We start from the raw sequence: 26,046 nt of genomic DNA, 5'->3' as shown, positions 1-26,046 counted from the left end.
ACTCAGCCACAAGAGAGAAACAGTAGGCAGCTCAGATCCCCACTCCCATCTGCAATCAGCAGGCTCCCATCTCATAGGTCTTGCAGGACTTTTTCAGGAGAAACCAGCATGAAAGGGCCATATTTATACCGGCAGACAAAACCCAACTGTCACCCTAACTTGTGCTGACATGGACACATTTCCTCCATCTTCCCCTTTGCTTTAAGAACAAGGTACATCTGTATCTGAAAATCCTTAAGGAGAAAGACCATTTCAAACCCATCTCTCATTTACAAGGGAGCTCATGCATTGCCAGTTCTGAACAGAAGCCCCTCAGCAGAGCCAGCAGTTCCTCAGCTGTGCAGCAAGCACAGCTGTATAGCAGATCTCTGTCAGAAAAGAAGCACCAAGACAGCAATTCACCTTAGAAACAATTTCCCCCAATGCTGTACGTGCCCTTTTTGCCATGCTGTGATCTGTTCTGCACACTACTTTCACGCCAATTGGAGCCTGACTACCTATGGTCCCTGGCCTTACACTTCCCTACCATAAACCACATAAGCCACTTATCAGCCTGTAATCCTGTAAAACCAAGTCATTTCAAATGTGTTTGTTTTGTCCCTCTGCCTCCTACCCTTCTGACTTTCCAGCTTCCTCAGCCTTATTTTATGTCATCATAATAATTAAGGCACTTTTGAAATTACATCCTGCTCAAGGTCACAGCACTGAACTTAATCCCACACCATTCTACAAGCACATCAATGCTTTTACTTTCATCTGATTTATTTATCCTGTTTATTATCATAGACCAATTCAATCAGTACAGGCTGGAATTCAAACACGTGTACATTTGAATGATGCATACAAACACTCATCAAGAGATATAAGGACTGTTCATTCCTGTAACATATGGCCCAGCTTATAAGTAAGGAAGATCGCAGTAATTAATTTTTATACCTTGACTTCTGCTTGACCCCAGTTGTGGGGTTTTTTTGGTTACTGGGAACCAAAGGAATTGAAATAGTGTCACGAATTCCACAGAAGAGGCTTGGACAAGGAATCTCTGCATTTCTTATCCCAAGCCAGTAGGGCCACATTTTAAGACAGGCCTTTGAGTTGACAGTTCCTTTATTAGCTTCTGAACACACAGGAATCCTAGCAAAACACCATCAAACCATACCAGACAGTTATGTCAAGCAAATCATGCAAACAGAACAGCATATGGAGAACTGCAAGGAAAGCAAAGCACTAACCTCAATTGCAGCGTAGGTCAGGCATTAAACCAACCTAAACGGGATGCTGGAAGCATAATAGATGTTGGAAGCATGCTAGAAAGCTTTTGGCTTCCTTCTGTGAACCACTGTCCTTTCTAAATATTAATGGTCAACACGATCCTCAGAAAGTTCACAACCAAATTCTGGTTGTCTTTGAACACAGTTGGTGGTTAAATGCAAGGAACACTGCAAACTGAAAAACTGATGGCAGAGAAAGCATACATATATAGCTCCTGATTCGGATAGATCCTTAGCAGTCTTGTTTTTTTTTAATAAGCAATCACTCTTCTAATGACTCTTTTGAATCATTTTTTTTAAATCTTTGTCTTTGTTGTTCCCAGGTCTCCTGTTATAGCAGTGCTGCACTGGCTCCTATCACACAGATTCATGACCTCCCATGTTGGGGATTAATTCATGACCTCACTGACCTGTTGACTTCAGAAGCACCAAACTTCACTTTTGCATTTCTCTGCCCTACAGTTACACACTTCCCAGGACTCTTGGAGATTTTGTTTTAACATTTCACCATTTACTCACAGAGAATATTTTGGCTTCTCTATCAATACATTTTCACTTGGTAACTCCCAGTTTGAATGCTGATTGTGTTTAGCATAAAATTAACTAAATTGCAGCCATTGGCATTTTCTGTCTGCTTCCTCCATGAACAATGTCGAGGAGATTGCAAGCTGACTACAATTCTGTTTCTCAAGCAAGAGGAAAACAGCATCTAAGAGTCCAATCAGTGCAACTTTCCTGATATCTGTTGGGTTTTATAAGCTATATTGTACTCTAGCATTTAACAATTTCTATTCATTTGATTCACTTTGAGAAATGAATGTCATGATTGCCACAGCATTCTGCACTACAGATAAATATGGAACAGGTATAACAACAAGATGACTCTTTAAAAAGAAAAAACACTGAGCTAACAAGTTATTTGCACAATGCCAAAGTAGTTGTGGTTCTTTGCTCTCAAGTTTCAGCCTCCAAGTTTCATAGGGAGGTCTGCTATAGGCTGTGTTTCTCTAGCCCAGAGCAGCTGTAGCATTTGGCTTCCAAAAGTGTCAGTATTACACACCAGCGTGTGTCTACTTATGTGTCATCTGATTCTGACGAGACCCATATCCACACTAGCATGGAAGTTCCAGTACTGAGTAACACACTCTGAAAGAAATGGCCCCTCTGTCTACACTGAAAGGAACTTTTAATACCAGAGAGGTGCAGAGGGAGTTTGCTCCCAAAAGCAAAAGCACAGCTCTTGGCCAAGTAGGTGGGATCCACCCACTGCACAGGGAGAGCTGTCATTCACACAGAGCTTTGGGATACAAAACAACAAAACGCTTGAAAATTACTGCTGCAACAGACCCTGCAACACTACTTCTTTATGGATGCATCCATTCACCAATGGGCATGTCCTGAGAGCACACCACTTTTGGTGCAACACAAGACCTTCTCTTCTGCACAACAGCTATCTCAGAGGAGCTAATGGGAACAAAGCAAAGATTTGGGATGTAACTCAGTTAAAGTTAGAAATGTTTCCAGAGGAAGGGGAAATGTCTGGGGAACATATCATTATTCAGAATTATTAAAGGTGACAGTCTGTAGACATCCAAGGCTGTCCCTGGCTACAGCAACTACCTCTAAGTAGCAGCAGCCAGCGTCAGGCTTGCTGAGCATTGGCATTCTTAAGGCTCTGAGGGAGCAGCAGTCATTGTGATGGCTCTGAGCAACACTGGTGGTCTCTGCCCAGGCAAGGAAAGGGGTGAACTACAGTGGTAAGAAAGTGTGATGAATTATTGCTGTGCTTATCTTTATTTAACTTTCCTTCTTACATCCAGGGGAGTCACAGACCTTCCAAAAGAGCTGTTTTGGATTTCCCAATATTAGGAGACAGTTGTGACATTTGTCCTTCCCTGGGCCAAATTAAACCCACAGCATTTTAGTACCTTTTCTTCTTCATAACAATCAGCCTCTTCCTTTATCTGAGAATCCCAAAGCTCATTAATAAGCCCTCACTAAAGCCTTCTGAACACTGATCCTTTCCCTGTACTGTGGCAGAGAGAAGAGAAAGTAACAACCGCAACGCAAAATGCCTCATATTCCTGGTCCTCTCCTGAGGACAAACTCCCTCCTTTCCTTGGTTAATCTGGGGGTGTCTCTCTTTAGCTTGGGTTCTTCTTTCTTGATTAAGTAAAACAGCACACCCTGTTCCAGTGCTGGCCTCATCCAGATGTTAATTCTATTCTAATGTGCCCCATGACAATTTTGGATTGGTGTATATTCATTTCCCAGCCACAATGCATTGGCAATTTCTATTTTTTTCTTTCCTCAGGGTTTCCAGCTCCCAGCAAACAATACTTGCTGTCTTCCCTACACGATTGTATACTAAGTAATTTTCTACCATTTCTGGCACCCTCAACCTGAAGTCACCCAGTTCTCTGTGTATGACATTCTTGTGTTCTCCCGAGTTATGCTGCATAATGGCTAAAAGCAACTACAAATCCTCTCCTCCTTTCTAGAAGCCTAAGCACAGATCAGACAGTCTAGACAGACAATACAAAGAAAGAATAACGGATTTCTAAAGATTTCTCCATATAATCCTACTTCCAACTGCTCAGCAGAACACCAAACATCGTTTTATATCTCGTCTATTGATCACTTTTATAGAATGTGATCTTGTCATTCTAAGCATCTACCCAACATCTGTATGTTTGAACTGCATAGAACTAATAACCAACAGGAAACTGGTGAGTGAGCTTCCCTTAAACGGTACCATAAAGGCATTGTTACCGCAGGAATTCTGCATTTGTTCAGATCAATGCCAGCACATACAAGGTTTGCTATACACTCTTTCACAGTAACTGGCTTGCATAGCACAAAGGTTTTGAACCTTGCTTTGGTACTCTATTCACACAAAAAACTAGGGGATATTTATCACCTTACACTGGAGACAGACAGAGCACCACAGCCGGGGGAGGATGCAGCGCTGCCACCCGCAGCTGAGTGCAGTGCTGGGACACCCCCTGCCGGCCCCACTGCCACCTCCCAACCTCAACATCCACAGGCAAAAAAAAAAAAGGGGGGGCTTTCCCTGTAGGTTGCAACTTTAAACTCCAAGAAATTGAAGAAGCATCAAAAAGCTTAAATTACAAATAAAGCACACGTTCAAGGGCTGTGAGGCTGAGCTAGCTGTCACCTTAGCTGCAGCATCATCATAATATGACATTATTTCATAATGAAACTCTACAAATGGTACTCAGTGACCTCTATTTAAAGTGTGCATCACTGGGAAGGTTACTGACTGTCCTCAGAGATCTGCCAGAACCATGTCAGCCTGTGTCTGTCAGGCTGGCTGGCCATGGGCCTGCTGCACAGCTCCATCCTGGCACTGAGGCCTGGCACCAGCCAGCTGTGATGGGGTGCTCATCAGGGCACGCTTGCTCTCATTCTGGCCCCAGAGTTGGGCCAGCTTCACTGCAGTTTGCCCCTCGCAGTCTGGGTCAAGGGCTCGTGCCCCACAGCTCACCAGCAGCTCGATACACTCACAGCAGCCCATGACAGCAGCTACGTGCAGCGCAGTCCTACCCAGTGGAGTTTTAGAGTGCACGTCTGCACCTGCAAAGCAACACACATAGTGTAAGCGTGACAGGACACAGAGAAAGGGGCAATGGCACCCATGGGCCAGAGTTCACAAAAAGTCATATTTAAACTGAGCACTGCCATTACTCCTGCACTGAGAGTTCTCACTGAGAGAATGCCCAAATGTCAGAGCCGTGGAAGCAGAACTTGCAGCTCTGCTTGCATTGCAGTGACAGGTAAAGCATTACACAAGATTAATAAAAACAACATTTTTAGATAACAAGAAAATAGCAAGAAACAACTGAGCGTCAAAAGCAAGGAAGTAAAAAATTCTAATTCCTGTTTACCATTCTGAATTTACCTACTTTAATATCAAACTTGTTACACTTATTAAGAGCAGTTTTGATTGTTTTCAAGTCTTCACTAGAGCTGATGGGTTGAATGCATTCTTTAACTCAAATACAAAAGTTGTAAGATAATTCAGGTAAAATTCTCTAACTTGGTAAGCAGGAAGGTGGCATGCTATGCAAGTGCAGCCAGAAAATAATTCTATCTAATAACATTACCATGACTCAGGAGAAACTTCACAGTGTCAACATGACCTCTGTGGCTGGCAACAAACAGAGCCACAAAAGCACGGTGCGCTACCCAAGCCTTTTTCTGCTTCGGTCCCAGTGTCTTTGCATATGGAGAGGTGCCAACATACTCCTCTGTAACTCCCAGCTGGGCCAGCTGCAGAATAAACAGAAACCTTTTAGTCTCTTTCATAGAGATGGCCTTATTCTTTAAAAATATCAACACTCTCCTATCTGCATGTAGAGCATACTGCATAAGTCATTCTAATTTAAGCTAAATAGCTTGTTTTATATTGCGCTGTCCTATCTTGATTTGCCACTAACGACATTTTTTCATAGCCACCCCTTAAAGGCAACATTAAGTTGGGTTTTCTTTTTGTATGTAGCTACCAAGCTTCACAAAACCTTAAAGAAAAATCTCTGTTCCCCTCCTAAGTTCTCTGTAGACCGATCAGGCTCCACGCTTTTGGGGAAAGGCAACAAAGACAGGAGACACTTGCCATGGAAGCACAAGTTCCTTAGAATCTACTTAAGACTTAATTCTTGTAGACAACTCATCAACATAAGCTGCTTCAGGATACAGTCTTGTATTATTTTCTTTCCATAAGGTGGTCTGTGGGGTTTTTTGGACAATAAAGCCAAATATATCTCAAGCATTATCAAAAGGCCTCTTAGGAACAATTTCCAGGTGACTCATGCTGCTGCAATTCCCAAGATGGCACTTCCAATTTGAACTAAATCTTTAACACTGCACCATGCCCTTCTCACCTAGTAAAAGGAAGCACAGTTATTTCTTTGAGGATTTTTTTTTTTAAGTATATTCGAGAGTCAAAAGTGTCAACAATTTTCTTGTGGGGCTCTTAATACATCTTTCATTTCAAAGGAGACCACTGCCTTTGGCACATCTTTTTGCCTCTACACTGAGAGGGAAGATACACAAGGAACTTAAAGCATGGAGAAAAAAAACACTTGGCCCAATGGCAAAATGGAAACCGTTTGTGGCATGAAGTAGAACAGCTGCTTACCAATGAACTGCAACACTACACAACAGTTAATGACAGCAAGTGAAGAATCCTGCAGTATCAATAGGCAGTGGCTGGGGAGATACAGAGGAACAGAATATAATTAGCCAAGCTGGAATTTGGCCAGGACAACAGCGATAATGGTGCTTTATGAAAGGCACCAAAGGATATTTCATGATCACATCTGCTTGGGCCTAAAGGTTTACAGTACAAATCAGAGTACCTCAACTTCTGCTGAGACAACACTTCAGTCCTAAATCAAGAAAGCAGCATGTCCTCTATCAGAGAGCCACAGAAACTATTTGTTCCACAATTAAGGCTGTCTTACTAATCAGGCTTGACAGCATTGCAAACTGAAGACAATCTGTAAGCTTTCAGAAGGTGAAGTGGAAGGGATGCAAAATGTTTCCCAATCCTTGATTTTTGAATCTGCTACATGCTCTGAAAAAGCATCAGTTCCCATCCTTCCTTTGCCAACAGTATTGCCAGAGGAGGATGGACTAGGAAAGTTTCTGCCTCCATTTCATAATATGAACAAGTCACTCAGCCCCTCTTTAATCCCTAAGAAGAAATAATCTAAAGCCTTCTAATGGTTAAGGTATTTAAGAAAATGGCCTTTACTGAGTACTATGCATCATCTTTCTTACCTATGTGAAAAGTACTGAAATTAAGTACCTTTTTACAGAACACATCAAAAGAAGAAAGCAGCAGGCAGCTCAACAACATTTTTCAGGTAACAGGAACAAGAAAAGTAAACCACGAATATACTCACATCAGCCCTACAAGAAGTCCCAAGGCAGAGAAAGAAAAAACTGGGCTTCAACTGTATATGCTGTCCACAAATAACAGCAAAAAGACATCTCTGAACTGAACAGCCTGCATTAAGGATTGACTTCTCCTCTTGCTTTTGGATCGCTGGCCCCCTCCAAATTACAGTTTTCACTATTAAGAGTTGCAGGAAATACAATTAACCTACTTAATGATTTTCTCTTCCATTAAGGACTTCCCCACCCGTTTCTCTAAGAACTCTTACTTTATAAAAGCACTTATGATGTTCAGCAATACACTTCTAGCATTTGTACAGACAGTACCCCATCCATTCACAGAAGCAATGGAATCAACCTTCATCGTGTCTCCTTTTGCAGCAGCTGCCACGAGTTGTCCCCAGCCATCTTGTCTCCAAATGCGCATTGTAATTGTTCCACCAGGGACAATATCATTGTCCATAAATGTAGAATCATCTGGCAGATCCACTGAAGGGAGTTATAAAATAAAAGCAGGTCAACATACCCTCATAGAGTATGACAAACATAAACTATAATAAATAGATGGTGAGTGAACAAGCAGATAAAGAGACACTATCAATAACCTTCAAGAACAACAGAGGTTACAGGTTCTTACTTTCATCCAGGTAGTGAAGCCGCTGGAAATGAAAGGGGATCCCAGTCAATAATTCTAAATCAGACTTAAGCTGCTTCAGAGTCAAGTCATTCTGGCACCGAGGTAGTGAAAATATCTCATTAGTTTCAGCTAACCGGAGCTGGATTCTAAAGGTCTTCAGAGGCAAGGAAGAACTGGCCATGCAGTTGTTACTGATTAGGAAAGTTTGAGGCTTTCCTCTTAACAAAGGTTGGTACCATTATAAGGACAGGGGTCTAATACCAGTAGTAATTCCTCATTTCCCTTGGCACTCTCCCTGCCAGCAGGATAGATGTCACTAAGGATAGACTGCCCTGAAACACTAGCATGTTACAGTATCTATGCAGCATAAACTGACATCACAAAAGTACAGCCTGCTTGTGTGATGTAATAGCCTGTATGAAGAAAGCAAAAGAACATTACCAAAAGTAATGTTCCAAGATGGTAATAGAAGGATTTCTTTGTTCTTCACCGTCTCCTGATTTTCACTAGGATGACAAACTTATTTGGAAGATGAGCAGTAAAGAAACAAAGTAAATACTCAAGTAAACATCTAAGCCACCCATATTTCACATTCCTGTTTTCTTTGTTCAAGTTCAGGTCACAATATCCACATTAACTTGATGTGTCCTAAAAAGAGCACATGGCTGTTCCATTTGTGCTTCCATTTTTACTACGTAGGTTTTTCCTACTCAGAGTGAGGAAACACTTTACTGGGAGGTGCAAGGGGCTGCTCATTCTCTCCATTTTTACATCATTAAAGCTTGTGGAGAAGTAAAGAAGGGGAGAGATCATTTATTCTTTTGCAATAGCTGGCAAAAGTTCTAGAGCAAGAGAAGGAACAGCCAGTGTCTGAAACAAACAAAAGGACGACTGCAGCAAGATACAGAAGACTCCTGATATGAGAAGCCAATCCAACCAGCCAGGTGTTGATTACTCATTCCTCAGTCAAAGTCTAAAAGCTTCATAGTCATTCATTTATGCAGGATGTCTGAGAGCAACATCACACTGGAAAGAAGTCCAGAATGTTGCTCTTAAGTCTGGAAGGATTTAGTATAAAGATCTCAATGCCACTCACCCAACACGTCCACAAGCTTTTCCACTTAAAATATATCTTGTTAGAGCTTCGGTTCTGACAGAATCTTAGTCTCAAAGTGCTGCTGGCATGTTTGCTTTGAGGAGTAAGTGATGAAGGCTACTTCAAATCTCTGGACATCTAATGGATTTTTTTATTACACATCATGATGAATTCCAAATGATGCTGGTTTAAAGAGATGTTTCAGTAACCAAAGGAATACGATCTTATCCCACTAATGACAAAAGTCAGTTACTACAATTTGATTTATAAAACAGTCACAGATTTTATTGAGATAAATACAAATAGAAAGTTACATATATTCTCTATTCTGACAAATGAATGACACTTCCAGAGTGTCTCCATTTAACTGGGTTCTAAACAACACTGTGTACAGTCACAACTGCCACTAGGGCAGCATCCCCACAGATGCCAAGTGTACATCAACAAGATACCAGTGAGTTTGAATTCCAAGCAACATGACTAACATGCTTTGGATTACAAGTGCTTGATAATTTCCTATAACAGTCAAGCAATATTGCACCCACAAACGTTATTTTCATGTTCCTTAGCTAGAAATGCTTTAAAGTGATATTCTTACTGCTGTTGTGGAAGTGGATCAACTAACCAACTCTGTTTCATCTGGCTTTAAAATACATACTTTTTTGCATAATCTAAACCCAGATAATTATATGTTAACACACAGCTTTACTCATCATTGTATACACTTGTCTAGAACAAGATGTAAAGTGCAGTCTTCAGTCATGCTGAAATCATCTCTAGCAGAAAATTACACCAAAAAGGCAAGCCTTGTAAGGGGTAAACCTGCATTAACAGACCTGCACATTGTCCACAAAAAGAAAAAAAAAAGACATACCCAAGAGCTATGGTGTCCTCTATTAGTGCATGCAACTGTAGAGTTGAAACACATTTATAAATGCTCTGCTGAAATTTTATCATTTGGAACAGATGTGATTTCCAGAGCTAGAGAGGTATTAAATACTGTCAAAAACAAAGACCTTTATTTAGTTTTTAGTGAACTTCTACAGATGGTGGCTTATTGTTCATATATATATTCTAACTAAAAATTCTTAATGAACACTAATCCAGCATGCCAAAACACAAAAGCCTGTGTGTTTTTCAGTGGATTATTGCAAGGTGACAAAACATTATCTAACAAACAGAAACCTGGGTTGTGTCAATGTTCAACTTCATGTACATTACAAACATACTTACATATACACACAAAAATTTTGATCAGTGCTGAGAAATTTAATGAGCTGATAATAGAAAAACAGAAGTAAAACCTTATCAGAAAGGCCTTAGAAAATTTGAACTGTTATAAAATACCAATATAATGCCAGCATTAGAAAAAGATATTAGAACTAGAAAAAATTAACTTGAAGAATCTTTAAGAAATTGCAATCATAAAAAGTCTGTAGTGAAGAACCATTTAAAATTATTTAAAAAATTGTAAAAAATTAAATGTAGAACATTGCAGAATTTACAGTTCATACTGTTTCTGTAAGAGCAGTGATGGCCATGGTACATTTCTGCCTTTACCTTCCAAAAGTACTGTGAACTCACAAGAAAACAATTTATTACAAATACTGTACATTATAATACAAGACAAGTTAGACAAACTTATACAAAACTGTACCCTTAAAAAATACAGCAAGTAGGTTCCTCAGCTTGGCTCTGCATCTTAGACATGCCACATCTTAAAAAATAGTTTAAGGAAGTAAAAGAAGAGGACAGAAATATCTCCACAGGTCTACTGACAACAAATTAGTGGGTACAGAAAGTAACTTACTACATGAAACCATTTTTCCAGTATTGAGAACTTCTTCTTGAACAGGACAAACTACCAAACCAAACCGAGCCTCTTTTTGTGTCAGGCCCTACATTACCTATGACAGAAGACAGCATCCACCAAAAAGTACTAGCTTTATAATTCCACAAACTAGTCAGAAGCTGTCAGATTAATGGAATTTAATTCCATCTGTTTTCTGAAACACCTGTCTAAATCAAAACAAAGGCATGTCCTGCTCAAGCTTAAGGATCTCAATAGCCTATTTTTGTTGTCTGCCTCAACACTTACCATATAATAAAGTTCTAGAGCTAACTGAATTAACACCTTTACCCTGGAACACTGAATGTTGGCCCACTTAACAGTGCTTTTCAAATGAAGCAGGCATGAAATAAACCTGTAAAAGAGCTTAAGTCTGTAAAATTCTGTAATATCCTTCTAAAGATAATACACGCACAGTAAGAACTGAATCCTTTAGTTGAAGGGAACTTCACTAAGGTAGAATAAAGTCATTTTCAGTTGGGGAAATTAACAGTCTCTCTACAGCTACAAGCACCAGCAGTAATGGAAGCAGTGTTTACATCTTTAAGAGTATAGTTTAGAAATAAAGTAACAGTCACAAAGAAAAAAAAAATCAGAGCTCTGTGCTTTGAAAAATACCACATTATATTAAGTAAAAATGAACCGCGCTTTACCTCCAGCAGAATGGCTGCTTTATAAAATGAAATGATTGAGCTTTTTTCCACTGATACAGAATTAAACTCTTCATCCTTTTTTAAAAATTTAAGACCTATACACATATATACAATTCCTCCAATTAAAATAAAATGCAATGCTTGAAACAATACAAAAACCACAATAAAACAGAGGAAATAATATCTTCAGGTAAATTTGCAATAAACAAACTGTAAGATTTAGAAAACGATATGGGCTTATAGCAAGGAAACAACTACTGGAACTGTTTTGTTAAAAAAAGAAACATAATTTTCAATTACCAAAAATCAACTGCTCAAAAACAAAGGTAGAAAAACAGCTGTAGATGAAAGGTGGTCATGGAATGAAGATTACGGCAATTCTCAATAGGCCCTTTTTAACTCAAGGCGGCAAGAAGTATTTGTTTGTCCATCTTATTCATACTAACCACAAATGCTGTGCAAATAATCATATTGATGTTCAGAGCTTACTGGAGAAGAACATACTAGTTTTGTTTTTCAGTGGGAGTACTGTCCATGTTGCTTTGTTTTAGTTTTATGGTAGCAAAGAAGGACACATCTTGATCTCTGTCAGACTGCAAAGCTAGAATAGTCTCCTCCGCAGCTTCTAGATGAGGATTGCCAACACTCTTAAAATAAGCTAGAATAAGGGAAGAAAATAAAATAAAAATAAAGCAAGAGTATTTAAGACGATGTTTAAATTTTTAAATAAAAATGTATTTGCCATAAGCATTGTAGATACAAAAAACAAACACATGCAGTAATGTAGTAATAGTGTTATTTCCTGCTACAAGCAAGTATGTAACTGCCCCCTAGTGGATGAAGCATTTGATGTACTATCTATGACAATTTATGGCCCTTTATGGATGATGATGAAGAACAATCACTCCAAGTCAAAAAGGCCACTGTGCCATACATGTGTAAATTCAGATTCAGGAATATAGATTTCGGTGCAATATCCTAGATTACAGTGTATAACTGTGCTTTCATTATAAGCACAACTAAACAAGTTTTTACCAGTCAAGTGAGCCAATTTATGAATAACTGCACTGGCAGATGAAGGACAACATTCACGAGACATTGGTCCTTTCAGATGAAGTTAGTGCCCATACCTTTCTCCAGTAACGTCTGCCTCAGAGCCTTGGCGAGCAGAACCCTTACATTTGGCACAGGATCTGAAGCAAGACTTAAAAGACTGGGAAGCAAGTGTTCAACAAACTGATCAACAGGCATACATTCTTCTTCTACCACAGCCTACAAGATAAAAGCAAAAAATAAGAGCAAAATCTGTGTTAAAAAGACTGTTTTTGTCATTCTTTTTTTATCTTGTCCTTAATTTTACCTGAAATTTCAAAAAAGTCAATGTTGTAAGCTTTCATCCAATCATTTCAAAGTAGATGCTACAAAATGTTTATCACACTAGGACTTATTTACCGTCTTGGCTACAAGGATCAGTTTTTCCAGCAGGAGGCATAGCACAAAAGAGGTGACAGTTCCAAAACTGGACAGCCATTCAGTACCACCAAGGCCAGATCAATTTACAGAATTTTTTAAGAAATTCTGGATTCCACATCTCAGCTTTGACTACATTACTGGAAAGCCTCAAACTGCTCCCAAACTGTATTTATGTATAACCACAAAGAATGAAAATTCCAACCTGACAAATGAAGGCAAAAGCTTGTCTTCCAACCCACTTGGAGCAGTGACGAAACCTCACTACGAGTTCATTAATGAAATTTAATCCCAGTGCACTTGCATTGTTTGCATAGAACTTCTGTAGTATTGCTACAACCTGCAAAGCAAAGGAAGGGGAGGAGAAGAAAAAAAGAAAGAAATCAGACATGTTGTAGCCCTCTGGAAAAGGAGATCATTGTATTTGAATCTCACAAAGAGAAAACAAGCATATACAGCACAAACAGCTCTGCTTACAGAATATAATGAATTACTTTTGTTTATTATGGAGAAAAGACTTCTGCAAAGAAAGCATAAGTTAAGCTAAATAAAAAACTAACCAGTTTGAAGGAGATCCACCGAACTTCTGAAACTTTATCGGAGCAGAGAGTTAATGCAATGTGTCTTAAGTAGTCATAAACATCATTGGGATTGTAGAGTTCCAGTATCAGGATTAGCTGCCTGAAACAAAGAAGCAACTGAGTCACACACACGCACCATTAACCTGCTTCAACACTGACGGTGAGAGGTAAGGAAGGATCATTCAGAGCCTTGAAATCACCATGGTTATTATGAAGCACTTGAACAGATCTTCTCTTTAGAAAAGTACAACACACATTTAAGAGGCACATGCTTTATTCAGTGAAACTGTGCAAGAGAAACTTTAACCCAAACTAGATGTACAAGTGCATCAAAAAAACAAAAACTCTAAATGGAAGTAGAATGAGAAGTTTCTTTGCAACTTCAGCCCAGTATCAACTACCTTACTGCAAAGTAAAAATGACAGATTTCTACAGGAAATTAAGGCTATGTTTCAGAAAATGATTTAGATTTAGGAAACTGCACAGAGTTCACTTTAGTCACACCAACTACATTACTGCAGCAATCAACAAACCAACCAGAAAGTAACAGCAGTCTCCACTAGATGTCAGAGGACTGCTGTACAACAGAGCTGCACCACAGCACATTTTATAATACCTTTCTTTAACTTTAGTCAGTCCAGAACTGAGTAAAATCTGAAACCTCACTGAATAGCATGTATCAGACCACCTTATTTCAAAAGTTCATGCAAGTCGATGTCCACTCTGATATGTGACAAGCGTTCAAGCCTCTATCATGCAATTATAATACAATTTGCATTTAAGAAAGTAAGAAAAAAAAAAAAAAGCTAGTTAGGATTACTATCCACTAACTCCTTAACAAGATTATCCATTTCCAGGTTAGTAATGTACATGAAAATTCCCATACTCTGCCAACTCGTAACGAAACCTCCAGTTCCTGCTGTTGTCAGTCACCACAAATTCTTGAAGCTGGTAAAGATATTCTCGTCTTTTGTCTGCATGAAGTAACTGAAAGAAAAGCAATACTACCATTAAACTACTGAAATTAAAAACTCTGGTGCATTTCTCTATACAATGACATAAAAAAAAGAGAGAGAGAAAAAAAGCAAGTCTTCCCTTCTGCAAGGATATCTGACAAAGCACCATCTCTAGGCATAACAATTACCAATCAAAACCTACACATTTTTGTTTATTATGCAGCAGACCACAAAAAATTTGCTCCCTTCTCTCCCAGCCCACAAATACAAGTTGCTAGTGGTCCAACTTGCCTGCACAAAGCACTAATTCTTTCCCTGTATCAGGAGCATTTACAACCACATTTAAAGAAGAGTTTTCAGGTATGATATTTTATTGGGACATAAAAGAGAAATAGCAGTATAGCACAAAACATAGCTTGTACAATTAGATATTGATGTCTGCATCTCTAACGCTTTTTTTGTTTCTTACTCAATTACATATTCTTGAGAAATTACATTACGCTTTTACACTTTCCTACCTTTAGAAAATCATAGAGATGTTTAAGGACACCAATGCGCACTTCATCTAGATCTTTCAGGAAACCATTGAAAATCGGCACCAGATCAGCAGCTGTTAGCTGATCCCCCAGAATAACTGCCAGTTCATGTATAGAGAAAGCCAGCGTTCGACGCACTTTCCACTGCAAACAATTTAAGAAGGGACATAGATTAGGCACAATTATCAGAAAAAAAAACAACAAAGACAGCTTTCAAATACACCCATGTGAGGGACTGAGAGCATAAGAAGTGGACCAAGCTACATGGCAGTAGGAAGTGTCAATTACATTTATGGCCTGATTTAAATTCTGATTGTTTTATTTTTAGTCTACATTTAATCACTTACAAGAAAGTCTATTATAGCTTCAATGCAGCAAACCAACAACAACAACAAAAACTGCTCAAAACTCTGGCTTGAGAAGACATCTTCATTTGTTTTGTTTTGCTTATGTTTTTTTACTTGTTTTTTACCTGTACATCTGAGGCCAGTGTCTCATAGGTATCTTTCAAGCAGTGCCAGTTTTGCCTACCCAGTGTTAAGGCCACTCCAGGAAGACTGTAGGCACAGTGCTTGGCTATTTCAGTATCAACTGTCTGGGCTCGAGCAGGGTCAGTCATGGACAAGTACTGGTCTAGTAAAGGCTGAGGTATGATATCCTGTAGAGAGAGGGAGCACATGAGAAACACACATTTTCATTTAACTTAAAATCAGTAAGAAAACATTCCTGTTGTGCTACAGTATTCTCTTGCTATCAATCAGTTGGCATCTAAATTAAGACAACAGCAACCCTGTTTTCTGGGTTATCTTTACAAATAGTAAATGACTAGTTATTTGTCTTCCCATTAAGATACACCAGTCAGTAATGAACAGTAAACATTACTTTATCAACATGCTACATTAAATCAGACTGCAAATTCTTCACTGAAAACAAACAATAAATCCAGTGAAAAGTACAGCTAACTCCTACCTTACCTAAAAGGCAGCGGATAAGCTTATTTACCAGAAGCAATTTTTCTACTTTTCAAATTTATTTTAAATTTCTCCTTAAATGTTCAGAGCATTTCTTCACATTCCACAGCTGACCAATTGCAAAAGCTAACTCTGTATTAAGGATAAGATGAACTGTATTTAGTACTTAGCTAAAGCAGGTGCTTTTTTTTAGTTACCTGTAACTTTGACTTGTCATCTTCAAATGGTGGATGATTTTCCTGTTCTTTCTTTAAAAATACGCTGGTTCCTCTGTGTTCTTCTGAGTCCTGCAACAGGTCATACTAGCTAAGGAAATCAGACAGACTTAACACCGTTTGCAATATTTCAAAGCATCACAGTAGAAGGATTCAGATACAAAAGAACCTTTTATAAACAAAACCTTCTACAGGCAAAGCCTTGCTCAGTGTGGTTATACAAGTGCAAAAAAGATAATGGTTGAATACTAAAGACAAACACTAAAGGGGATCGGTAGGTAGATTTACTTATAAAAACAAAGACATTTTAACGCAATAAACTCAACATTCATTCAGATTTTGAATGGCTACTTTTACTACAGTTCTTACTCTTGGATTGAAATTAAATATTCAACAAGGTAGAAACAACAAACCACATTTCCTATCAGCCACAGAGCACAATGCAAACTTACTGTGGTTTTCAGTGTACTGGTAGTGGGCTGTTCACTGATGCCATCTTGGGACATAGAGCATGAAAGAGTGTCTTCCTCCACCTGGTTGCACGTAGCATCTGAAACAGCTGTTTGATCTGAAATGGTTTTGTTCTGAAGTTCACTACTGCTCTCTTCCATTTTTCTGGTCTCACAGTCCCCAACAGAATCAAACTGAGCAGCTCTGAGAGCAGCAGACAACACCTGGACTTGAGCTGTATAAAGCAAAAGAGACCATTTAGTCTCTTTTCTGAACTTAAAATAATTAAACTTGTAATTACTTAAACTGAAGGAATAAAAAGTCCAAACTAAGCTTCAAAAAACAGTACGCGAACACTTGATATCTGGAAAGCACAAAACCTTCACATTAATATATCCAAATTGTTGCTCTAAATTTATGTTTTCAGCAGAGGCATCTACTGACTTCTACTACTGACAGATATTTTTGAAAATCCCTCATGAAGCATCACAGCACACCAGCTCACATCCCACTCCTCACCATGTCAAATATATTAATACAAATTCTTTTTTCATGTTCTTGAATTTTTAATGCCTTTTCCAGGCAGCTGAATATGCATATTAAAATGTTTTTAGAAATTCTATTTAGGGAAGAAAATTAGTCAAACCAGTTCTAAACTGGTTAGCAGAAGCAGATGGAAATAAAAGGTCAGGTTTACCACTGACCAGTTATCACCAGTTAACTGAGGGCAAACTGCACTGCTATGGTGCACCACTCCTGTGAACAGGAAGTTACTAACTGTTCACAACGCAAGAAACTTTGCAGTAGCTATATTTCCACATGCCTAGAGCAAGCATAGTCTCAAGACACAACAGAGGATAATTTAAAGGTGAAGAATAACAGAAAGCTTTGAAAATTAAGGAAACAGTAGAATTGGTAACAGACATATTTACAAGATAATTCACTGCAACATTCAAGAGACTCAGTGGAATGAAAAACTCGGTTGATTACAAATGACTGACTTGTCATATATATCTCATCACACCAAAAAGCAGCCAAGGATTTTTGTAAAGGTGATGGTCTGCTGGGAGAGAATGTTATTTTCTTTGTTAGACTCACCTTGAACATCTGGATCATCTATGTGCTCCTGTAAGCTTTCCAGAACTTTTTTTATTTCACTACTAGCAACACAGTTATTACACGGCACTGAGCAGCTGTCTTTGTGTTTCTCAGTCTTGAACTGAAGCAACTCCAGATCCTGACTTATATCAGGCAGCGGAGGACGCCAGTATAGGAAAGTATTAAAAACATCTTCAGAAGACTGTAGCCTTGAGGTAACTCCTGGGAAAGTGATGTCCTTAGTGACTTCTACCTCACCAGCACCAACTCCATCATCCTGAGACAATCTAGATAGATCTTCTCCAGAACTCATACAGCAATCTGAACTTGCTACCCACGTGTCTCTATTGAAATTCTCGGCAGAGAGTGGCAAATTAACTTCAGCTGAAGTCTCATCAGTTGATGACTCTGATTTGATTTCCATTGGTTGTTCCAAACTGATAACAAACACATAATTATCCATATAAAATATCTATAACAATAATTCCTCAGTGAAATACTTCAGAAAAAAATAGTTTCAACTACAGAAGGTTATTTTCACTGCAGAAGGACAGAAAAGATGTTAGTACTATGCTTTATTTCACCAGTTTTCCCTTTATCTCCCCTTGAAGCCATAAAAATCAATTATACAGACATACATACATGCACTCAAACAGAAATACATCTTATTTCATACCTTTCCTGGAACTATTTTCAAGACTTTTAGCCCCAAGCAGGAACTAAAAGAATTACCTTATTTCTCCCTTCCCCTACAGCACATCTTTCCTATGATTTTACCTGCATGATGCAGCATTTGCAGTAGAGGCAATTACAGTTATATCGTTGCTTGGTTGAGAGGAATTGGAATTTACATCTTGTGCTGGTGGTCGGATACTCAGCGTCCCATCTTCTCGAATGTAGAGTCCAGCACTTGAAGGATTTGCAAAAGTAGAAATAAAAGGGCCAAGAGACTGAAAAGCTGCCTGACGAACCTGGTGTAGGAGAAAGACAACATTCAGGATTAATGCAACTTCTGTAGAGTTAATGCTGAAAATAAAATTAGGTTTGAATTTGTTTCTTACCATAACAGCTTCATTTAATACCAAATATAACCAATCAACTAATAAGTGGCATCTATACAAAGAATACTAAACATGCATCTACAGACATGGTAAGGGTCTCATTGCAGACTTCAGAGATTAGATTGCTTCTGTTAAATCTATTCATTGAAGACTAGACTTATAATCACTATCAGTTTTCTCTTAGAAGTAACAAAAGAGAGGTAAAGCAAGTTAAAATCTTTTTAGAGAAACTTAGGTTTTACTAGATTAGAGTATAATCCCAGCAAACGCTGTGTGGAGAACTCACAGTGTGCTTCTGACTTGCTCATAATTTGTGTATGATCTACCTGGGGGGATGCATCAGTGACAAAGTGAGTTACTTACCCATCTACAAGTGTCACTAATAAGACTGATGAAGAGTGGGGACAGTTTGCTTCTGCGGACCTCTGGAGATGTGGTGTAGGACACTGCCATAAAGCATTCAGCACAAGCTTTTCTCATGCCCCAAACACTGTCAGAACAAAGCTCAAAGAACTTGGGAATCTGCCAAAAATAAGCAAAACAAAGACAAATTAAAGACTAAGCAAAGACTGCAGCAACTTACTATCAATATATTGCTTTGGAACTGGAGACAATGAAAACTCACAGAACAAATGAATGAGTGAGTACAGGTAGTTTTTCCCCAGTTTCTTCAGTTAATATATATTTCCCATTTACTTTTATTAGGACTTTATGTATGCCCTAGAAAATACAATTTCAGGGAAAATCAGCCATTTATAATTATAACTTGATCATTCATCCAGTTCAGGGAAAGAGTCAGTAGTTCAAAAGCGTACATGTGACCCATCAATTATATTTAAAAACATTCTGAAAAACAAGAGCTGTTCATTCCTGCTCAATTCCAGTTCTGATATACAATTGCAACCAAGCCCCATACAAAACCATTTCAAAAATGCGTCAACATCGATTACAGGAAAATACCTCATTATTGAACTGTTTGAACTGATAAATACATGTGTTATAAATGGATTTGGATTTTTTTTCCCCCCAGACATACCAGAAGTCTTTCTGTGGCTTCTTGCCCAACTGCATTACAAATGTCACCAAAATTAGCTGCACAAATCTAAAGGAAAAAAAAAAAAGTCAGTAACAACATCCTGGACTTTTCAAGTACTTTAGTTTCATCATGAACTTCACCACTTACACACAGTAACAACTGCACATTTGACTATTCAAATTTCAGCCATGTAACTACATCCTGTAACATTAACTCACCCCAGATAAAGACTCAATAGAGCCGACTTCCATAAACCACATGTCTTTGAAATCAATAGTGAAAGGTCTTCTGCATTGTGATGAGTTTCATTTGCTTCACTAATAATTAAAAGGGCCTAACAAGCCTACTGGAAGTTTAATGACTTTGAACATCAGCTGTCAAAAATAAAGCAGACTAAAATATGATATGAGGGTCAGGACTTAGGTGTACTGACAGAACTATCTTTGCTGGCTTAAGTGCTTTGCTGAAGCAAAGTTTAATCAAGGTCTCAAGTTAGTGCCATTTACAGTGCATTAAATTACAAATTCTATAATTAAAGCAGGAAAGGACATTCATCTGCGTTGGAAAAAAAAAAAAAAAGTAGCTGAAATCTAAAATCAATTAACATGGGCGTGAATTAATATATGATTTATTATTTATTTATTTATTATTTATTTAAATGTAAGTCAAAATTATAATGCTCTAAGGCAGGTCACATTCCAACAACCACAGCTTATGTTAGGGCCCAAACCGAAGTTCTAAATGACCTTTAAATCTACTGAACTACTTTAAGACTCCATACCATGAGTTTCCTTTGTACTTGATCATGACTTAGAATAAATCTCACTCTTCTGAGACTTCTCTGTTCAATAACATCAAGTTTTAAAGAAGGATGAATGTCTCAAATACAATCTTGAAATATGAACTTGTGTGCACTAAAGAACTGACTGTGGTGGTTTAAGTACCAGTTGTGAAAAACTAATGTATGGTGCCAAACTTGCTCTCAAAGGACTGTTACCTATTTCTTTGCTGAACTTCAGAAACTACAGCCATTCCAAAAAGTGAAAAGTATTCTTCTAAGAATCTTTTCAATTTCACCAGCAAAAGTTATGCTTTAATCTTTAAGTAGGCACTCGAATAACTACATGTACCCCAATTCTTTTTCAGTTGAATATACACTGACCTTTCGGACTTGAAACAATTTCCCATCACTACAAAGTTCACAAAAACGAGGAAGTAGCAAGTGCTCAACTGTTGTTCTGCTCAGCATAGAAGCCATTTTACAGATTATCTGAAATCAAGAAGAGAATAGTTGGAAGGACAAGAAAATTAGAAAGCTTATAAGCAAAGTCCCAAACTGCTCCTAAACATTTAATTTTTTTAACCTCTCAATATAAGGTATCAAGTCTTGACCTCAAATTCTTTAAGAACTTACGAGCCTAACAAGGTAAAGATACAAGCTTTCTTTCAAGTTCACTCACGTTCACAGCTTCCACCTTGTACTCATCATCACTGTCAGGAGCAGAGAGGTCCAAAAGAATTGGACACACCTTGTTTTCAATGTCACTTTGAGAAACAAGATCTTGTTCCAAAAGTATGAGAAGCGCTTCTTGACCTGCCTTTCTAACCTGTTAATATGAACAAACAAAATCCACAGCTCTAAAAACAACATTTACTGATGAGAGAGCCACAAGAGGTATGGCCACAAGAGGTATGTTTCCACTGAATACAAAGGTAGAAGTTAAAGAAACAGGAAAAAAAATTAACAAAAAATTAAAAATAAGTGGTTTTTTTGTTTGTTTGTTTTTTAAAGTTTAACACTATACATAAGTAGTAATATGTATTAAATATTAATATAATTGTTAGATGACTTTGTATCCAATTTTGAGGAGAAGCCAAAATCTGAAGTATAAGTCAGGATCTAAAATCCAAACCATACAAGCTCCCCACTAAGGGAAGTAGCTAAAAATATGTTTATTCAGACTTCCTAAGAAAATTGTGCTGCAATCAATAAATACAAAGCACTATAGAAGAGCTAGATATCAATTAACAAGGAATTTCTTATTATCTTTTTTTTGCATGCTTTGGGATTACAGCAAAATTTCCAGATATTTAACCCACACAGCCTCTTTTTCCTACCTGATTGTTCACATCCGTAAGATATCTCACTACTATGGGCATAAGGTATTCAAAAAATGCTGTTGGGAATTTTGGTCGACTTTCTTGCAGAAAAATGGCAATTGGAGGTATTTGTTCCATCAGCTCTGTACGTACAGTCGGCTCTGCCAATAAAAAAAAGGAAAAACTAAATCAGTAAATTCAAAATTAAAAACTTTAAAAAGGAAGGATTTCATTTTGGTTTAACATTTACAAAATGAACAAAAATGAACGGACTCAAAACATACAAAAATGCCACCACTGAAATTGCTGGTTTCTAAAGGAAATAAATAGAATAACCTCACACAGAGACCAGAATAATTTAATTACAAGAATTAAAATGAATACATTCAAACCTGCATCTTCAGAGAGCCTGACCACAATTTCCATTACAGTCAGGAAATCTTCCTCATTATTGCTGAAATCCCGAAAGACATCCAAAAGACCTCTGGCAATAATCTGCCTGTGAAGACACAACATATTAATTGCCTTAATTTCTTGTCAGCAACATGGGTGGAACGTGGGAGGACCTCAGCAAAACCAAATGGGCACCTTAAAATCAAGAACTACTCTAATCATTCAGACATACAAGTTATGCAATTTTGCCAGACTCCAACAAAATGAAGATGGAGTCCAAAGACATTAGTTAGATGACCAACAAGTTAAAATACTTTTTGTGGAAAATATTTTGTAACAGCTTGGGTTTTTTTTAAAAAAAAAAAGTTCAATTTAGCAAAATGATGAAAGAAGTGGTGATCCGCTGACATCCACAACGCTATCAGACTCAGACTGTCATCCAGCAGAACTGCTGTACCCTTACCTGTTAAATACATTTTCACTGAAGGCGTATTTTTCTAGACGAGCCAGTGGAGTCAAATTATCCTGTCCTGGAATGTCTAAGAATGCTGTTATCCTCATGCTATCACAGTCTGGTCCATAATCTTCAAATCCAACTTGAAAGACAAGTATAACAGAACAACAAAACAAAAAATTAAAAAAAGAAAATAATCACACAGAAGTCAGCAATACCCTGTACCAACACTTCTTGTCAGAGCTATCCTTCAAAGCAAAACTATCCGAGTAGCACTGAAAACGGCTCAAAAAATCTCTAAGTTGTCCTAATTCAGTAAAGAGCAACACTTGTGTACAGAACTGTAAAGTCAAACCTTGAAGTGAAATCTATTTCAGCTGTCATAATATCTTTCCCTTTTAACACATTTTACTTTGCACCTTGAGTGAACTAAGTACATGCACTTTAAAGAGGGTTCGGCTAAAAGAATTGCAAGCCAGCAAACTAACAGACAAATTCAGAGAATCAGACCCATTAAAAGAAACCGTAATTTTAGCAATGACAAAAAATCCCAAACCATATTGCTTTGAACCCACAAACTCGTGTCAGCTTCAAAGCTGCTGAGGCTCATCTTTCTCACTGAAGTCATGGGTCTCGCTCATCTAAATCGCATTACACTGGTAGCTTGGAAAACACCCCAACTTTACCTCATTTGTAAGGGGGCCTTTTACTACAAACATTTTTAACTACTGAGTTTCTCTCATTTCATACAGAAACACACACAGCAATCAAAGTGGCAAAAAAATACCACACTGCAGTAGCTGCCATTTCTCGGTTTAAAACTTTTCCAGCAAAGCACGCATAGAATTATTTAGACTTTGTTCACACAAATAACAGCAAATGTGATACTTCTTAAGCACAAATAATGCCAGTACTGCCCCTCAGATGCAAGAAATAGTTTATCTCAGAGCAGCATACACACTAGGAGTGACAACCACTGCAAAACTGACTCCAGTTCCTGGCTTGACAGGACATCACATTAGGTGTTTTGACTGGTAAAAAAACCACAAAACTGGTAATAATTTGTAAGCACAACGACAAGCCAAATCGTCTGTGTTGGAAACTGCCTATAAAACTAAAATCTGGGCAGTCCAGGCTATGCCTCTAATAGGCAGAGAGTTCCTCTTGGCAGGGAGGGAAAGTAACAAAAAAATACACCAAAAAGCATCACCAAAAAGAAAACAGCAAACCAATGGCTAAACAAATAAACAAACCAGATACAGTTTCATTTCTAGCATCACTTTCTCCCACTTACAAAAATGGGAAGAACAGGACATACTATATATAGAGAGAGAGAGAAAAAAAACTAATGGAGAATGAGCACCTAATTCCAGGACAAGATCCACAGAAATTGGCCCTTATTTCTGCTGTTTGTGCTTTACACTCAGCAAACAGAACTCAGATGACACACTACTATCTTTGTTTTATTGCGGAGAAAAAAAAGAAACAGGGAACTGGGAACAATTCAGAAAGATCAATTCACAGAGCTAAGCATTCGTTAGCACTATGAAAAGGATTTTTGTTGGCTTTGTTTTTTTTTAAATTAAAAGTAGAAAGAATAAACGAATTCCAAGTGTTAAGCCTTAAGCTGTTGCAGCTCTCCAGCTGTTAGAAAAACTCAGGTGAGATTGATTCTGCTCTACAGAACAGTCTTCAGATCAGTTTAAGCATGCTGAAATGAATCATCTAATTTCATTTCCACCTAAATCCTGCTCAAAAACTTGCATGCTTTGTCATTTGAGGACTTAGCATGGCCTTCTTTCCTTTAATGACTGCAGTGAGAAGCAACCTTCAATACCTACTTGTAAGCAACTCCCTATAGCACTAACAAGGCTTCAAGTCCTTACATACCAAAAAACTTGTGTACTTAAGCATTACCCTCCAAGGTTTCCTCATTTTCAATGATACTTTAAAATTCACTGAGGCTCACACCATTACAATTTAATTCTCTGCACAAATATCAAAGACAATCTGTACTACGCTTACAGATTTAAGCATAAATTGAAACAGGAACTATCTTGCATACAGTTAATCCCACCATTCACCCATTTAATTTCATCTCAGAGAATCCCAACATTTTCTAAACATTCCTAAAATACAAATGAACACTTTTTGTCCTACTACCAAAAGGGTGAAGCCTCAAGCACTGAAAGCAAAACCAGTTACCATTTTCAAGCACTATTACACAGTATCATCCATGTGGTAAACAAATCAGTGCACCCACTGAAAACAAATTCTGCATCCGCTTTCGTTCTTTTTATTAATGGAAAACTCCAGCCAGCATCCCAACCGCCCTGTGCACCAGCTGGTTTCCAGTTCAAACCATCAGCAACCAAAGCTTAATCTCCTGAGAAACAGCCCCCTCCAGGCTGCCCCACACTCCTACAGCTCCAACCGCACAACGCACCTCCGGGCTACACCTGCCGGTGTCGGGGCTGCTGCCTTATCCAGAACTCAATGAAGGACACTTAACCTAAAAACACGGGTTCGTGTCGGCCAACCGCAGCACCGAGGCAGATTTTCTTTCCCCCCCTGCTCCAGCAGCACGCACAGTAACTCCTACACTTCAGTGATGCTCCAAAAGCAAAACACAGCGCCTTAAGCAGCGCCTGAAGCCCTCAGAGGCCTCACCCGTCGGAATTACGGCAGCACAAAATCCCCCAGACGCCCCCGGCCAATTTTCAGTCACAACAGCAGCAGTTAATCCCTTAAGCCGCCGCCTGATGTACCCCGTCCCCCCCCGGCCCACCGTCCGCCCCTGAGCCCCGCAGCTCGGCGGCCCCGGCCCGCTCCCCCTCAGCACAGCTATGAGCGATGCGGGCTGCCCTGCCAGCACCGCCATCCTACGGACACCCCGCAAACCGTCCGAAAAGCCCTCCCGTGGGTAAAAACGCAGAGGTGAAAAGAGCGCGGACAGCAGGGCCGTGGGGCGGGGGAGGGCCTGAGCAGGGAGGCAGAAAAATAAAAAACAGTTACTCACAATCATCTAAGTCATCCTGCAAATCCACAAAATACAAAGGGATCCCTACAAACAAAAACAAAAGAGACACCGAGGGGTTGGTTTGGGGGGTGGCGATGAGGACGGTCCGTGGCGGTGCTGCCCGGTGCCGCCCCCCGCCCGCGCCCACTTACCGGCCATCTTGAATCGGACATGGGCGAGGAGGAGGAGGAGAACGGGAGCGGGAGGGCGCAGGGAGGAGTCGTTCGCACTTCCTGCCCGCGGTGCAGCCTCCAAACGCGACCGGTTTAACAGCCGGC

General features: G+C 38.9%; 2 protein-coding genes across 3 annotated transcripts; both read right to left on the bottom strand.

The window, feature by feature from the left end:
- Nucleotides 1–4,596: 4,596 nt before the first annotated feature.
- On the bottom strand, nt 4,597–8,011 carry ANKRD60 (ankyrin repeat domain 60). Its single transcript, XM_072349833.1, has 4 exons — nt 7,831–8,011; nt 7,552–7,682; nt 5,399–5,564; nt 4,597–4,868 (listed from the first exon to the last, which is right to left on the bottom strand). The coding sequence occupies exons 1-4, from the start codon at nt 8,009–8,011 to the stop codon at nt 4,597–4,599; spliced, it is 750 nt and encodes a 249-aa protein (XP_072205934.1).
- A 1,175-nt stretch (nt 8,012–9,186) lies between these two features.
- On the bottom strand, nt 9,187–26,043 carry LOC140259369 (serine/threonine-protein phosphatase 4 regulatory subunit 1-like). Of its 2 annotated transcripts, XM_072350611.1 has the most exons (20): nt 25,921–26,043; nt 25,769–25,813; nt 22,759–22,891; nt 22,295–22,401; nt 21,921–22,063; nt 21,263–21,409; nt 20,965–21,072; nt 19,803–19,868; nt 19,130–19,288; nt 18,483–18,676; nt 17,706–18,142; nt 16,610–16,842; nt 16,140–16,229; nt 15,444–15,629; nt 14,954–15,115; nt 14,366–14,466; nt 13,459–13,579; nt 13,104–13,238; nt 12,559–12,700; nt 9,187–12,086 (listed from the first exon to the last, which is right to left on the bottom strand). In XM_072350611.1, exons 1-20 carry the CDS (start codon nt 25,925–25,927, stop codon nt 11,932–11,934), a joined length of 2,871 nt encoding a protein of 956 aa, XP_072206712.1. In that variant the 5' UTR covers nt 25,928–26,043; the 3' UTR covers nt 9,187–11,931. The 2 variants fall into 2 exon arrangements, with proteins under 2 accessions (XP_072206712.1, XP_072206714.1); XM_072350613.1 differs by lacking the exon at nt 25,769–25,813 and having other exon boundaries at nt 25,921–26,042.
- Between the last annotated feature and the right edge of the window lie 3 nt (nt 26,044–26,046).

This window comes from Excalfactoria chinensis, chromosome 15 (assembly GCF_039878825.1).
Source record: "Excalfactoria chinensis isolate bCotChi1 chromosome 15, bCotChi1.hap2, whole genome shotgun sequence".
NCBI lineage: Eukaryota > Metazoa > Chordata > Aves > Galliformes > Phasianidae > Excalfactoria > Excalfactoria chinensis.
Note: the sequence above shows the minus strand (reverse complement) of the source record. Positions and strands in the feature narration are given on the sequence as shown.

Coding starts and splice junctions, on each gene's coding strand:
- ANKRD60 (XM_072349833.1), bottom strand. CDS start 8,011: ATGGCCAGTTCTTCCTTGCCTCTGAAGACCTTTAGAATCCAGCTCCGG. Junction 7,683..7,830: donor GCTTCACTACCTGGATGAAA/GTAAGAACCTGT, acceptor AACTCCCTTCAG/TGGATCTGCCAGATGATTCT. Junction 5,565..7,551: donor CAAAAGGAGACACGATGAAG/GTTGATTCCATT, acceptor TTTATTCTGCAG/CTGGCCCAGCTGGGAGTTAC.
- LOC140259369 (XM_072350611.1), bottom strand. Junction 21,073..21,262: donor ACAAGGTGGAAGCTGTGAAC/GTGAGTGAACTT, acceptor TCTTGATTTCAG/ATAATCTGTAAAATGGCTTC. Junction 15,116..15,443: donor CACTGGCCTCAGATGTACAG/GTAAAAAACAAG, acceptor AATTGTTTGCAG/TGGAAAGTGCGTCGAACGCT.